Source organism: Rhinoderma darwinii, chromosome 1, assembly GCF_050947455.1.
Source record: "Rhinoderma darwinii isolate aRhiDar2 chromosome 1, aRhiDar2.hap1, whole genome shotgun sequence".
NCBI classification, from domain to species: domain Eukaryota; kingdom Metazoa; phylum Chordata; class Amphibia; order Anura; family Rhinodermatidae; genus Rhinoderma; species Rhinoderma darwinii.
Genome location: NC_134687.1, coordinates 222,880,712 through 222,897,638, shown reverse-complemented (window position 1 = coordinate 222,897,638; position 16,927 = coordinate 222,880,712). Strand labels below are relative to the sequence as shown.

Below are 16,927 nucleotides of genomic sequence, written 5' to 3'. Positions count from 1 at the left end.
ACACACCCCTAGATAATGCCACAGTGCCCTCTGTAGATAATGCCACAGTGCCCTCTGTAGATAATGCCACACTGCCCTCTGTAGATAATATCACAGTGCCCTCTGTAGATGCTGCCACAGTGCCCTCCGTAGATGCTGCCATTGTGCCCTCCGTAGATGCTGCCACAGTGCCCTAAGTGGATGCTGCCACAGTGCCCTCCGCGGATGCTGCTACAGTGCCCTTTGCGAATGCTGCCACAGTGCCCTTCGCGGATGCTGCCACAGTGATGTCAGGGGCTTGCCCAGAGCTGGAGTCTCGAAGCAGAGCCACTTCTAGCACTCTGCCTGGGATTCCATCTCTTCTCCTGACATCTCCTTCCATATATGGAGAGAGATGTCAGGGGCAACCCCAGAGCTGGAGTCCCGGGTAGAGCGCTAGTAGGCTCTTCCTGGGACTCCAGCTGTGCTCCTGACATCACTGGGACTCCTGCTCTGGGGAAGCCCCTGACATCATTGTCGATGTATGGACAGCGATGTCAGAGGCTTCCCCAGAGTCCCAGAGCAGAGACTATACTATCGCTCTGCCCGGGACTCCGGCTCTGGGGAAGCCCCAGACATCATGTGTCCAAACATGGACACCGATGTCAGGGAATTCCACAGAGTCCCGGAGCAGAGCCGATACTAGCGCTCTGCACGGGACTCCGGCTCTGGGAAAGCCCCAGACATCGCTGTTTTATATGTGGACAGCGATGTCAGGGAATACCAGAGTCCCGGAACAGAGTCTGTAGTAGCGGCTCTGTGTCCCGCAGGCCGCAGGTGACCGCCCCAGGGGCCGCATGCGGCTCGCGGGCCGCGTGCTTGAGACCTCTGGTAGAATGTATAATATAAATATTCAAAAACGCCAAAATACTTCCACACCTACATACTCTTGTCTTTACTAGTAAGCTTGAAGATACAGATTGTCATGTATTGGGCTCTTGGTGTAACACTTGTCATACACATGATATAGCTCTCAGCCGACAGAGATTTTTTTCCAGACTCCACCAGAAATATCCACGCTCAGCATGTTCAAGCATACATGTTTATTTCAATACGGGGGAGATTTGGCTTGCGTGTTCCCAGAAAATGGGTCCTTTTAGGCCCCAGTCTCTCTTTACTGTATTTACTACAAACCTTTTAATTGAAACAATTTTAACAAAATAAAAATTTTTTATTTTTTTGGTTACCATTTAATGTATCTCTCCATTTTGTTTCTTTTTTTAGGTCCGTTGGCTCCCTCCTTCAGATGCTACTTCTCAGGGCTGGAAATCCCGCCAGTTCTGCTGAGTAATGTGTAAGTATTTTTACTTTTATATGTATATATATATATATATATATATATATATATATATATATATATATATATATATATATATATATATATATATAATTATGTATAGATGTAGAACCTTAAATATACTTGTACAACTAACTAGTTAAGTTAATAGAGCACCAACAGGGATTTGTCTTCATCCCATTTTTTAAAAAAAAGCTACTCGTTGTATTTGGCATTGGAAATTTTTAAGTAAATGTTGATTTTGAACCTTAACAAAACTATAGAAGTGTAGTATATATTTCTTTGACATGAGAAGCAGCTTTATGTTTGATGTCTGTTATTACGTGAAGTGACATCATTCATATATAAGCAGATTACCTAATCTTCTTGCCTCTTATCTTCTATATAAACATACTCCATGACTAATAAAACTTTATTTTCTCTCATAACATGTATAAAAAAAAAGAAATCACAGATTATTTTCCTGAGATCTCCATGACATTGTAAAAGTTGTGTACTTGGCCTTATGCGAAAGAGATCTTAACATTTTTTCACTCAATCACTTGTCCCTACTTTTAATAAAGCAATCTTTGGCAGCAGTTTGGGCAGGCTCCCGGATGGGCATGATGTCACTAGATATTGAGATGTATCAAAAAGTTGGCTTTCAAAGTTAAGACAGTTATAAGCTACTCAAGCCTGTCTATTAACCTTAGTGAGGCTTGTGCTGTTGCCATTTGTAATGTTAAAGACGGAAATGGAGGATGCATGGATATTCCTTTATTACCCAGCTGTAATTGCGTCAAAGTGGGTTAATACTTCGATTAGGTATGCTTACTTATGAAAGGAGTTGGTAACGGTTAGGGCAAGGAACAAGATGGAGGTCTAAGGCACAAGATGGAGCGTGCTGGTGGGATGACCAGTTTTTCCATCTGTTCCTTGACCCTACCAGGGAACACAACGCTCTGTCCTGGAAACGTCATTAGAACTTTATTATTGCAGTATTGGTAGATATTAAATATAGTCAAGTAAATATAAGTAATGAGTGTAACTATTATAAACATTTTAATAAAAAAAAAAAGGTACAATGAAAAAAAATTATCCTAAGAAAAATACTAGGATAAATTACTGGAGAATTCACAATATCCAGGTTAAATACATACAGTGAGATACATTTAAACGATGTGAGTCTATGCAATTCAGTATATTCTTGATATTCCTCTAAAGAGTGTTTTTTACTAAGCGGAAAATGGCTTATTGGAATAGATATTGTACAATGAAACTTGACTTGGATGTTGAGAAATTGCTTCTTCCTGCAGTCCGCTTCGCCTGACACATGCATGTAGGCCTGTGTTGTAGCATGAAAGATGGTCTTCATGATGACTTATAATGATCATATTAAAGCTGAGGAGGTCATTACTAGATACGTTGGTAAATTCGAATAGAAGATTGCAGATAGCAGCTAATATCATCCTCGACCACCAAAACTATGCTGCAATACATCCATACAGCCCAATATTTCAATTGGTACGGAGGGAGGCTTAAAGGGATTGTCTCATCAGCGATATACCCTTTCAGATTGGAGCTGCCACAGATATCTGACTTCCGAAACCCCTGGCAAACAGTTAATTTTGCAGAGGGAAGCCATCAGCCAGTCACTGCATAGGAAATGTAGCTCAGCTGAATGGTTGTCCATGTATATGAGCACCTCGAGTTTGTCAGAGCGAGACATCCATATGCACTAATATGGCATACAAGGGTGTGGTTTAAGAAGTTTGACACCTCAGCAGGATGGGAAATACTGTATAGTATTAGTCAGACAAAATCTGACCTGTCAGATCCTTGTTTCACATAAAGGCAGTGAGCAAGGGACTGTCTGGCAGACTCAATGGACATGAATTTTTGGTGGATCCTGTTGGAATCAACCGCTAAGATATATCTAATACCTATGGCCAACCTTCACACGTCACATTTTTAATATCGGAAGATATCCCATAGAGGCAAGAATGAAAAAATACATGTTGATGCTTCTCCCCCAATAAAATGAGTTCTCCTTTTTCTAAAAGAAATGATAAAGGTGGTACTTGTCTTTAAGATTTTGCAAAAAAAAAACATCACTCCGTCCACTTAATCTTCATGTTCATTATCAGTTTTTCAAAACATTAGCTAGGTTAGAAAAAGTCAAAAGTCCAAAATAGCAATAAATAACAATATCCTACTGTATATAAGGTGGTGGTACTGAGACAGTGTTTGACCTGGGGATCCTTGGGCATACCTGAGAAAATGGTTGTGGGGGCCCATCCTCCATCTATATGGTACAGGACATATCATCAATAAGGTTAAATAGGTTGTCTGTGAATTAACACATAATGAATAGAACTTAGTGGCTCCAAATAGGGTTGTCTTCAGTTGGACCTTTGGAGCCCATTATTGTGTAAGAGCCTTCGCCCACCATAGGATATTCCGGAACAATGGTTTGGGAGTTATAATGCAACTCATCTGATTTTAGTTCATAGTTGGTGGCATAACTGGACATTCTTCTGGCCCCTCGTTCTTCAGATCAAAGGACTAGATCTTGCTGAGTATGGCCCACACTAACTAAATAACTATATGCAACATTTCAACTTAGAAAGCCCACAAGAAATGTCAAATCTATAAGTAGAATTTCTTTTCTAAGAAACACTCAGAATAATTTCTCTACAAACACGTCCTTAATAGGTGGTATTGTCAGACATGTTTTATAACAAAGAAGTGAAAAGAAAACATGATTGGTGCCTGTCTTCTTGTGTGCAGAGCCATTACGTGAATTCATTAGGCAAGTAACATAACCGATCTGTCTTTGCACCAAGCTACTAATTAATGGCAAAATATAGACTGAGGAATTCGAGACCCTTGTATAACCCAAAACATATTTGACAGGTGGTTGACTACAAAGATAAAACACCTCTCTCCCGGTGGTAGACCAATAAATATTTACTTTCATTTCAATCTGTTATTATCCGCAAGGCATGTTCTTCCTACATTCCTTATCCTCTCCCCATTCACCCATGACATTTAAATTGTCTATGGAACAAAAAAATGTTTTTGTAGAACTATGTAATATTGCGTGTGTGTTCCATTGAATCACTTCTATGCATCTTAGAGCAAGGCTTGAAATAAAAAAAAAAATGTTCATTAACTAGTTAGTTATAAATACATATTCACAATTCATATTTAACCCCTTTTTGTTTTTTCATTTTAGTTTTTTCCTCCCCGCAATCCAAAAGCCATAACTTTTTTTTATTTTTCCATTGACATAGCCTTATGAGGGCTTGTTTTTTTGCGGGATGAGTTGTAGTTTTTATGGCACCATTTATTGTACCTCATAATGTTCTGGGAAACGGAAAAAAATATATTTGTGGGGTGAAATGGGTAAAAAAAAAAACTGTTCACCTTATTCTACGGGTTGATACGATTATGACGATACCAAATTTATAATTTCTTTTTTTATGTTTTACCACTTTTATAAAAAGAAAACTACTTGCTAAAAAAATTGTTTTGTGCTGCCATATTGTGAGAGCCGGAACTTTTTCTTATTTTTCTGTTATAAAATAGTAATTTGGGTGTCTTACTTTTTTTACGGCGTTCACCGAGCGGGTTAAATATTACTATATTGTAATAGTTCAGGCTTTTACGGACGCGGCGATACCAGTTATGTTAACTTTTATTTTTTAATATTGCTTTAGGGAAAAAATGGGAAAAGGTTTTTTTTGGGGGAAATTTTAATACTTTTTTTTTGGAACATTAGAAAAAACTTTATTTAACTGTTTTTTACTTTTTTATTAGTCCCCCTAGGGGAGTGGAACCAACTATCATTGGCTTGCTTGCATGATATACTCCAATACTAATTTATTGCAGTATATCGCTATACTGACAGTCTCTTTTGAAGTCCTGTCAGAGGAGTACAAAGATGGCAGACCCGGAGGCCTTCATTAGGCCCCTAGGCTGCTATGACGTCCATCGACACCCCGTGATCTTGTCGCGGGGGTGGGGGTGATGGTATGGTGGGGGCCGTCCCCTTGATTCTAACGCTTTAGGTGGAGCGATTGACCGTGGCATCTAAGGGGTTAAACAGGCGGAATCAAAATGATCTTTGATTCCACCCATTGCAGTGAGGTGTTGGCTGTATTACACAGCCTTTACCTGCTAAGTATAGAGGAGCTCAGCCTGTGAGCACGCCCCATACTTCCCTTTATCGGCTGTCACATACGTGGCATGTCGTTAAGGGGCTAAAAAAACATTCAACAGTTTAAGGCGGGATTCACACGACCGGGTCGTTCCCGAGCCCGAGTGTCGGCCGGTAAAATCGGCCATTTTGCCCAGCCGGTTTGCATAAAGTTATGCATCCGTGCCGGGCCGGGCAGATCCGGACAGTGACATCAGCGGCAGCTCCTGAAGGGGAATCCCCATCTGTTCGGGGATTCCGCTTCAGGAGTTTCCCCTGATGTCACTGCCCAGATATGGACAGAGACATCAAGCGCTCTGTCCAGGAGCGGAATCCCCGAAAACACGGGGATTCCGCTCCTTCAAGGAGCTAAAGTGCGGCTAGCACATAGCAGAGCGGGGAGATACCTCCCTGCTCTGCTATAGTGGCATCGCTACAGTAGTAGCAGCCGCAGCAGCAGCAGCTGCTGCTACTACTACTAGCGGCGCCATCGAAGGTGTCGCCGAGCCAGGGTGCTTTTAACAAGCAGGGGAAGGGAGCCAGCGCAGCGCTCCCTCCACCTGCTGTACACCCCGGCCCTGCAACACAGTGCACAGCGATGCCATTCGTCAGAATGGCATCAACTCCTCCTCCTCACATGCACTCTGCGCTGTGAGGAGGAGGAGATAGAGCGCAAGCGCCGGGAAACCCGGCCATCACTCGGAACACATTCCGGTGATGGCCGTGTAATACCCGTCTCCATAGACTTCTATGGGAGCCGTGCGCCCGGGTGCCCGGGCAAAGATAGAGCATGTCCTATTTTTTGACGGCCGGATTTTCCGGCCGTCAAAAAATCGGTCGTGTGAATAGCCCCATTAGGGGTCTATCATTCCTAATGCAGCCGGGTGCCGGCCGATTTATGAACGGCCGGCACCCGGCCGGGAAACCCTGCCGTGTGAATGAGGCCTAAAAATAGTATAATAATAATAATACATTTTATTGTAAAACAAATCCAAAACTGTACAAATTATCTAGATGGTTTGTTTTCAGTATTTATACAAAATTTACCAAAAATTGTCCCGTCTGGAAAGAACCCAAATGGTATCCAAGCATCTACATTTTAGTCAGATATGCGGTACATTGTGTTTGGAAACAATTAAAAGGTGAATCCAGTTAAAATGATGTTCTGATATGTCATAGATACATAAGAAAGATCATATCGGTGAAGTTTAGGCACTACCCAGAGATTTCTGTAACTGAAAATCTGACATAATATTATAAGAATTGATTTGAATTTTTGGCTACGGCTTATAATATTGGGTCTTAGTTATCAAAACTGTAAGACAAAAAATCTGAAGAAAACAATCAGAGCTTATCTTCTAAGGAAAAATAAAAACTGCACTGGGATTGGTTGCTATGGGCAACAAAGCCAGATTTTGTTTTAGACCGTTTTGATAAATCTTCCCTATTGTATCAGATTTTTTTTGTAAGAAAAATCTCTGGACCGTGCCAAAGTGGTTCAAGAATTATTTAGAGTCCTATCATTCTGGAAAAGAGTGGTGGTCCAAGATCACAGACTTCATCAATGTTGATTTACTCACATGCATCTCAGAATATCAGACGTAACAGAAAATAATTTTCACTGGACTTCACCTTTCAGCTACAAGAACAAAAGTATGACTATTGAAGACTTAGTAACAAACACTCTGCCTATCTCCACCCAACAATGTCCTGTTGTACATGTTTTATCCTAATTTCAGATTAGGGTATAGCTTTATAATATGATTTTAAACATATCCCAAGATAATACAAAATCTAGTTTAGCTAATCTCGAGCAATAAGAGATTTTTTGATTTTTTTTATATACAACATAATCCCTTAATACATTCCAGAAGAGGATAAGCAGCACAGACGTGATACATTCATGTGATGTCACTGCTCTAAAATGAGAGGGGTCACATACCTTCCACTATTAGGTCATTCACGTTAGTTTTAGGAACTCTCTTTTACATTAACATGTTACATGAGCTCTTCTTTCTTTCCTTCCTTCCTTCCTTCTTTCTACCTTAGATTGTTGAAATTGCAAAATACATGAACATATAACATTTGTACCAAAAACATTTTCCTATAAAAAAAACACCAGGAAATAATAATGTAGGTGTATCTTTAACCCATTAAAATGGATCTCAAAAAGTGTAATTACCATTCAAAAAGTTAGGTTACAAAAAATAGATCTATCAGTAACAAATTCGGACTGCTTTAGGGTAACAAAACTATTTAGACAACACGTTTACTTTTTGCACTGAGTGGGTTTTTGGTTTTTTTGCCCATTGTTTTGCCACAATATTTTGGATTCTATCGAAACACTAGGAAAAATTTGAATATTTAAAAAAAAAAAAAAAAAAAAATAACAAGTGTATTTGGGACATGAATAGTCCCATGCTGGATTAGGCTTCAAATTGTCAGGTGGTCCATCATATCAAGGATCTGTATACCGCTGTATATGATATTGGAGCTTTAGGAAGGTTCAGGTCAGCAGTAAAGAAGCACTTAAATAGTTTAATAATGTAACATCATCACCGGTGTCATATATCAATAACGTAATTTACTAAAAAAAAATTTTTGGGGTTGCCAACAAATCTGCGACTTGTTTTAATAAAAAAATTCCATAAAATTGACCAACTTAATCCAGAGATAATCTGGCCTATTATGTACACCACTTTTTAATCTCAAATAAAAAAGTATATGTTAAATGATCTCAATCACTGTTTAGATTAGCGTGGGTATTTCCCAGATTGTTTTTGTTATATTGTGCGGCATATACAAACATCAGACCTGATTAACCCCTGAGGGTATGTTCACACAACTTATTTTCAGGCGTAATTCGGGTGTTTTACGCCTCTAATTACGCTTGAAAAGATGGCTCCAATACGCCTGCAAACATCTGCCCATTGCTTGCAATGGGTTTTACGATGTTCTGTTCAGACGAGGTGTAATTTTATGCATCGCTGTCAAAAAAACGGCGCGTAAAAAGACGCCCGCGTCAAAGAAGTGCAGGACACTTCTCGGGACGTTTTTGGAGCCGTTTTTCATTGACTCCATTGAAAAACAGCTCCAATTACGTCCGTAATGGACTCCGCGAAAAACGTCTGAAATTCAGGAGCAGTTTTCTCCTGAAAACAGCTCCGCAATTTCAGGTGTATTTGGCATTGTCGTGTGCACATACCCTAAGTATGACAGAGCAGCCATGCTGTAAACCCTAGGTTCCCAACCTGTGATACATGTCACCCCAGGGGGTACACGCCATTTCTCTAGGAGGTAGTTGTACTGTCCTTATTTTGTGCTTTTAATAGAGGCAGCAGAGTGAGTGATCACAGCGTCGGGGGTACTTTGATATAATTTATTTAAGTAGGGGGTAGTTGGCTCAGGAACACTGTAAACTACCTTCTACATTTTAAGGAGGAAAAATGGAATGAAGTCTTGAAATGCAATTTAGTAATGATCAAATAGCTTGCTGTTTCAACAAAAGCTGCACATAAAACATTTGTAATACCATTTACTGTGTGAAATGTTTACTATTGCTACTGTATCCAGGCAGCTAGAAATCATTGTATGCAATGTAATAAATAAATACCATGTAATCCATGATCCAGCTCTATCCATGATCTAGGAACTATGTTCCCCTCCCTGTGAGTTATGTTTCCTGCCATCGTGAGCAGGGCCGCCATCAGGGGGGTATTAGGGGTACTGGTGTGAGGGGCCCGGCCAAACCAAATTGAAAGGGGGGCCCGGCAACTGCCGCGACGTGCCATTGGTAGAAAAAAACGGGCCCCTGCAATGGGGCCCATTTTTTTCACCACAGAATGTCGTGAGCTGCGGGCCCCCCTCTCGTCATGGGGGCTGTCGAACCGCCGCCCGCGCAACCGATCGCGCGCACAAGGAAACGCCCGCGCATGCGCACTCGCGAGCACGCACCCACGAAAGCCCGCACTCTAGACCGCCCGCGCGTGCACCCGCGAAAGCACGGAAGCGCGCAGCCGCGGATACACACACATGGACAGAACTTACCTGGAGCCTGGCTGGAGGTGAAGGACTGGACGTCTGGACCGAAGACATCGCCTAAAGAGGACTGGAGTGGGAGCAGCTCTTCAGACACAGTGAGTAAAATGTCTCAAAGTGCTGTTTATGTATGGCCCTGTTCACACAGAGTATTTTGCAGGCAGAAAAAAAATCTGCCTCAAAATTCCTTAAAGAATTTTGAGGCAGATTTTGACCTGCCCACACTATCTTGCCGCGTTTTTTTGCTGCGTTTTTTGCCCGCAGCGTGAGGACAGCAGACAAAAAACGCAGCGAAAAATGCATTTTCTGCCTCCCATTGATTTTGATGGCAGGTCAGAGGCGGAACAGCGGCAAGAAAGGACGTGCTGCTTTTTCTTTTTTCCGCGACTGGCTCCCATTGATTTCAGATTAAATCAATGGGAGGCGGTTTTGGAAGTTTTTTTGGTGCTGATTCTGACGCAGTGTCCGAGTCAATATCAAGGCCCAAAAACTCTGTGAACTGGGCCTTATTGTTAGGAATTTTTCAGATGAACGTGTAATACATCCGTGCAACGCGCCTGATTTTCACGCGCCTGATTTTCACGCGCCTCGCACGGACCTATGTTACTCTATGGGGCCGTGCAGACTGTCCGTGAGTTTCATGCAGCGTGTGTCCGTGTGTCCGCTGCGTAAAACTCACGACATGTCCAATATTTGTGCATTGTTCGCGCATCACGCACCCATTGAAGTCAATGGGTGCGTGAAAATCACGCCCAGCACTGCCGCAGCAGTATAAACTATGAATGAAAACAGAAAAGCACCACGTGCTACAAACATACAAACAGAGTGTCATAATAATGGCGGCTGCGCGAAAATCACGCAGCCACGCATCATACGCTGCTGACACACGGAGCGGTTATGGACCTTTTGCATGCGCAAAACGCCACGTTTTTGCGCGCGCAAAAAGCACACGCTCGTGTAAATCCGGCCTTAGGGTAGGAACACACTAGGCATGAACACTGCGGATTTTATGCAACACATTTTATTGTGGATAATCCGCAGCGTAACACAGTCGCAGCCGAGTGGATGAGATTTGAACAAATCTCATTCACACGCTGCAAAAAAAAAGTGACCTGCAAAAAAAAGTGACCTGCAGTGTGGCTTTTTAAGCCGCAGCATGTTAATTTATTCTGTGGAATCGCTGCTCCTCTGTTGCGGAAATGCTGCGGTTCTGCCGCAAAAATCACAAATGAGAAAAAAAAAAGGTACTTTTTTAAATTGATAAAGTTTAGACTTGCCCCGGCCGTAGTCCTGGTGACGCGATCCTCTATTCTTAGCGCAGCCCGGCCTCCTGTCATGACGTTTCATCCCATGTGACCGCTGCAGCAGTCACATGGTCTACAGCGTCATCCCAGGAGGCGGGGCTACGTTCAGAAGAGAGAGATGCGTCACCAGAACTACGGCCAGGGCAAGTCTAAACTTTTTTTCCCCTGCAGGATTCCCGCAGCGGACACGCCTCACGAAACCTGCGCCACTATTTGGTGCGGTTTTGCTGTCGGAATTCCCTGCGGCTACCGGGGTGGATAAGCTGTGTAGTTTTACTCAGCATATCCGCCTAGTGTGTTCCTACCCTTATGATGTCGCTCCTGGAGCTGCTGACGGTCTCTAAATAGGCAGTTGGTCCAGTAGAATTTGGAATTTTTTTTTTTTTGTGAACCAGCTTAAAAAAAATACAAAACTTTTGTGTTAGGGCCTGTTCGCATCACCGTTCGCTTCCGTTCCGGGGTTCCGTCTGAGGTTTCTGTCGGGTGAACCCCGCAACGGAAAGTGAAAGTGACAGCACAGCTTCCGTTTCAGTCACCATTGATCTCAATGGTGACGGAAACATCGCTAATGGTTTCCGTTCGTCACCATTCCGGCTGGTTTTCGGACGGAATCAATAGCGCAGTCGACTGCGCTAATGGTGACGGAAACGGAAGCTGTGCTGTCACTTTCACTTTCCGTTGCGGGGTTCACCCGACGGAAACCTCAGACGGAACCCCGGAACGGAAGCGAACGGTGATGTGAACAGGCCCTAACACAAAAGTTTTGTATTTTTTTTTAAGCTGGTTCACAAAAAAAAAATAATTCCAAATTCTACTGAACCAACTGCCTATTTAGAGACATGATGTCGCTCCTGGAGCAGCTGCCTAAGGGACACACTAGGCGGATATGCTGAGTATAACTACACATCTTATCCGCCCCGGTAGCCGCAAGGAATTCTGCCAGAAAAACCGCACCAAATAGTGGCGCAGGTTTCGTGAGGCATGTCCGCTGCGGGAATCCTGCAGGGAAAAAAAAGTTTAGACTTGCCCCGGCCGTAGTCCTGGTGACTCATCTCTCTCTTCTGAACGTAGCCCCGCCTCCTGGGATGACGCTGTAGACCATGTGACTGCTGCAGCGGTCACATGGGATGAAACGTCATGACAGGAGGCCGGGCTGCGCTAAGAATAGAGGATCGCGTCACCAGGACTACGGCCGGGGCAAGTCTAAATTTTTTTATAAATTTTAAAAAGTGCGCCTTTTTTTCCTCATTTGTGAATTTTGCGGCAGAACCGCAGCATTTCCGCAACAGAGGAGCAGCGATTCCACAGAATACATTGACATGCTGCGGCTTAAAAAGCCACACTGCAGGTCCATTTTTTTTGCAGCGTGTGAATGAGATTTGTTCAAATCTCATCCACTCGGCTGCGACTGTAATACGCTGCGGATTGTCCACAATAAAATGTGTTGCATAAAATCCGCAGTGTTCATGCCTAGTGTGTTCCTACGCTAAGGCCGGATTTACACAAGCGTGTGCTTTTTGCGCGCGCAAAAACGTGGCGTTTTGCGCATGCAAAAGGTCCATAACAGCTCCGTGTGTCAGCAGCGTATGATGCGCGGCCGCGTGATTTTCGCGCAGCCGCTATCATTATGACACTCTGTTTGTATGTTTGTAGCACGTGGTGCTTTTCTGTTTTCATTCATAGTTTATACTACTGCGGAAGTGCTGGGCGTGATTTTCACGCACCCATTGACTTCAATGGGTGCGTGATGTGTGAACAATGCACAAATATCGAACATGTCGTGAGTTTTACGCAGCGGACACACGCTGCATGAAAATCACTGACAATCTGCATGGCCCCATAGAGTAACATAGGCCCGTGTGAGGCGCGTGAAAATCACGCACGTTGCACGGATGTATTACACGTTCGTCTGAATAAGCCCTAACAATAAGGCCCAGTTCAGAGTTTTTGGGCCTTGATATTGACTCGGACACTGCGTTAGAATCATCACCAACCAACTACCAAAACCGCCTCCCATTGATCTAATCTGAAATCGATGGGAGCCAGTTGCGGAAAAAAGAAAAAGCAGCACGTCCTTTCTTGCCGCGGTTCTGCATCTGACCTCCCATCGAAATCAATGGGAGGCAGAAAATGCATTTTTCGCTGCGTTTTTTGTCTGCTGTCAATCGCCGCGGGCAAAAAACGCGGCAAGATAGTGTGGGCAGGTCAAAATCCGCCTCAAAATTCGGTGCGCGGTTCCAGCCGGTCGCCGGTGCGCTTGCGTGGGAGTTTGCTAGTGCGCGCGATCGGTCGCACGGACGGCGGTGTTTGACGGCCCCCATGACGATGACGACCCCCATGCTACCCAGGGCCGCCATCAGGGGGGGGTATTAGGGGTACTGATGTGAGAGGCCCGGCCAAACCTAATTGAAAGGGGGGCCCGCAGCTCATGACATTCTTTTGGTGAAAAAAACGGGCCCCATTGCAGGGGCCTGTTTTTTTTTCTACCAAAGGCAAGTCGCGGCAGTTTGCCGGGCCCCACTTTCAATTAGGTTTGGCCGGGCCTCTCACATCAGTACCCCTAATACCCCCCTGATGGCGGCCCTGGGTAGTATGATATAGTGCTGGACGGAGTACCGTTAACAGGCGGTGCCACGGTAGGGGGGCCCAGAAAATGTAGCTGTAGGGGGCCCTGAAATTCCTGATGGCGGCCCTGATCGTGAGTGACAGAGCTGGATCTCCACAATCCACACAGGCAAAATCCACTGTTACTTATCAGTGGCCTAAAAACATTTGGGCACCACTTTTGTCTGGTTTAGTAAAACCTATTTTCAAATAGCCTATTAGGGCATGTTCAGATGTGGCAGAATTTTTACGCTGCAAATGTTTCTGAAAATTCGTGGCAATTACAAAACGCAAAGGCTGAAATCTGCAATGAAAGTCTGCTGCTCCTCCGCTGGCGGCCATGCATGCTGCGGAATGAAAATTCTGCACCGCAGCCTAAATTCCTCACTGTTATTTTCTGCAACGTCTGAACTAAGTTACCTAGAAGGGTATAGAAAACAATGGGAAAAAACGACTGTTGCAGATTTCCACTGCGGACTTTCCGCAGCGGAATCCAACAGCAATTCCGCCACGTCTGAACATGCCCTTAGGGAATTGAGTTAACAGAGGATCTATCAGCCAGAGTTGAAAGCAGTTACAGAGAGCGTGGGGACCTAGGATGCCTGTGCATTACAAGGATAGGCCATTAATTTCAATTGACACTATGTAATTCCTTATTTCCCCCTGTGGTGGCGCTCCAGGGGAGTATAACACTTGCTGTCAACCCCACAGATTATTGCTCCCAGCAGTTTATCCAGCACAGCTAGAAATTATTAAAAGGAAGATTCCCTTTAACATATTTTGTAAGATAGAGCTAACCTGTAGACCAGGGGTACTCAACTATTTTTAGTAGATGTCCATTTACCTAGGTCTGCCGTCTGATGAAGGTCCGAGCCAACAGTAAGGCTATATATTTATACGGTCGGATTTGCCATAGGCATCCTGAATATATATAGACTTGTGCTACTGGGACATTTCTATAGCATTAGTGGTCAACATACACTTAATAAAGTATAAACAACTGATATAAAGAGCAACTCTGATACCATAAACTATCCTAATCCCAATAGTTGACTGACATTATGAAAAAACCTAAACCTTTCTCCACACAATGTGACCTGGTTCAAACATCATGGAAGTACAAGTAGTGACATGTATAATGTAATGTAAAAATATAAAATACTAAAAAGAAAAAGAAAACACAAAATATTCCTTACCTGATGACAGGTAAATGTCTATCTTTGAACATGATAATTGTCACAAGCTCTCAACCACAATCAGATTGATGAATAGAGGCATTTCTGAGTATTGTTTTATGTATGGAACTAAGTGACAATACACGGTAATCTGTGACCGGGCGAGTTCTAGCATAGAGGACACGTCAGTGGTTATACTAGCATTTCCACCAAAACTCGAAAAATGCTCCTATATTAGTAAAATAGAAGTTAGAGGAGCAGTAAGTATCTACTCCCAAAAGTTTTACAAATAACCCATCAGTTAGCAGCAACATTTTGGATTCTTCCTTATTAATATAATACATTTGTAATGAAGTCTTTTTCTTGTTTCCTCAGGTCACTTGTTGACTGATGTTCACTGTTAACCCCTTTAAACATTTATGGCATATCCATGGGATATACTATAAATGTCTAATAGATTCTGGTCCCAGCTCTCGGACCGCACCTACAGTATCTCCAGAATGAGAATCAACCCCCCCCCCCCCCCACACTAGTTCTGGAGATAGGTGCAAGTCCCAATCATAGGACCAGCAACTACCAGACGTTTATGGCATTTCCCATGTACAGTATATGCCATAAATGTTTAAGATAAGAATGCCTGTGTAAGGGTAGGTTAGGGGTTCCTCTGTTAGGCCCCATGCACACGACAGCAAAAAACCTCCGTTTTTGCGGACCGCAATTGCGGTCCGCAAAAACGGAGCCATTCACTTTCATTGAACACTGACACCTTTCCGTAGCACTACGGAAGGGTGTCAGTGCCGTGGAAATGTTCCGGGAATTATGGAACATGTCCGTTCTTTCGCATTTTGCGGGCCGTGCTCCCATACTTTGTATGGGAGCACGGCCCGAAAATGCGGCTGTCAGTCAGCGGCCGGCCGTGCCCGCAATCGCGGGCCGTGATTGCGGGCACGGTCGTGTGCATGGGACCTTATTGTAGAGGGCAGACATAAACTTCCTGCTCACAAATATTTTCTAAGTGAGGGTACATTTTGGGCACATTTTTTAATAGAAGACATTCTTCGCCTGGTGATTTAACAGAACGTCACCTCACCAATAAAAATATTGACACATACAACACCAGGATATTTAATAAATAGACTGTACGCCAATATCCTGTTATGATTACTGATTTATTCTCTATTTTCCCCAAGATTCATATTTATTATTAAAGTGACATTGATAAGTTGTTTGGTCAGGCATTAAAATGACTAAATTCAATATTTTATTTTATTTTACAGGTACCAGGTGTGTGATGGTGGCTATAGTCTGTCTTGCGGGTATTGATGTATTATTCACTGTTGGCCACTGGAGTCTCAGGATATTCATCAAAACAACAGTGTGCTGGTAAGTTATAGAGCCCCTGAGAATACACTGGAAAAGCATACCGGATAGGAGTCATGATTTCCATACTTCCTCCATCCCTGTACATTCTGTATATTTTTTTTTACCTCAAATTCCGACTTGTACAATGTACTGAAGAAATAAATTGTGATATCTGGAGCAGGGTGTGCCTATACATTGACTATATGGCACAGCCCAGTATTAATATATCACATTGACACCCAAAACAAAAAAAAAAAACATTATTACTGGTGATATGTCACTTTGTATCCCTGGGACTCTGTATAAGGGAGCATCCAGCTTAAATAAGTATCCAGCAACCTGAACTATGGAAAATTATTCCTTTATTTATAATGCAGTGTATGTTTTTCTTAACCTCTGGACCTAAGGAGAGTATTGCAGACTAGTGTTCCAACTTATAGTACCAGATGTATCCATGGCAATTTTTAATATTCATATCCTGATAGTTAGATGTGCTTAAAGTCTACCTCCGACTATAAACAACTTTCCATACATCAATAATACAAGCAAAGATAAGAAACTTTTTAACTCAGAATTCACTCTGTAGAGCACGGATTCTATGAGTGAATTCGGATCTACTGCTTCACTGAGAGATCACGTTACAGTTTCCTATAAAAGTCTGTGGAGAGGGGCGGGGGAGCAGGAAGCAGCAGCAGAATGAGCGAGAGGGACACACAGAGATGCTACTGGTTCTAGCAAGTGTTCTATCTCACCCCAGAGCTGGATTTACAGCTATACTGCTCTTTACTGTTGTATAATGTCCTCTATGCTTCTGCGTCTTCTGTGTGTGTGTCTGTGAGTTGGAGAAGGATCTCCTCTGTATGTTGTGTATGTGTGACATTATAGCAGCTAGTCTCCTGCTTATGCTTCCTCTTCTCCCTCCACTCTGCGTGTACTTCTATGGGCAGCT

General features: G+C 43.1%; 1 protein-coding gene across 2 annotated transcripts in view; it reads left to right on the top strand.

The window, feature by feature from the left end:
* RBPMS (RNA binding protein, mRNA processing factor) overlaps nt 1-16,927 on the top strand; it is a 243,956-nt gene that overhangs the window by 212,938 nt on the left and 14,091 nt on the right. Inside the window, exons 6-7 of one of the 2 annotated variants that reach the window (XR_012883151.1) lie at nt 1,243-1,312; nt 15,894-15,999. Coding sequence is in view for 1 of the 2 variants with exons in the window: in XM_075861860.1 (XP_075717975.1) it covers nt 1,243-1,305 (63 nt within the window). In the remaining variant the exon portion in view is untranslated. Of the gene's footprint in view, nt 1-1,242; nt 1,313-15,893; nt 16,000-16,927 lie in introns of those variants that run through there. The other variant, XM_075861860.1, reaches the window with a different exon arrangement.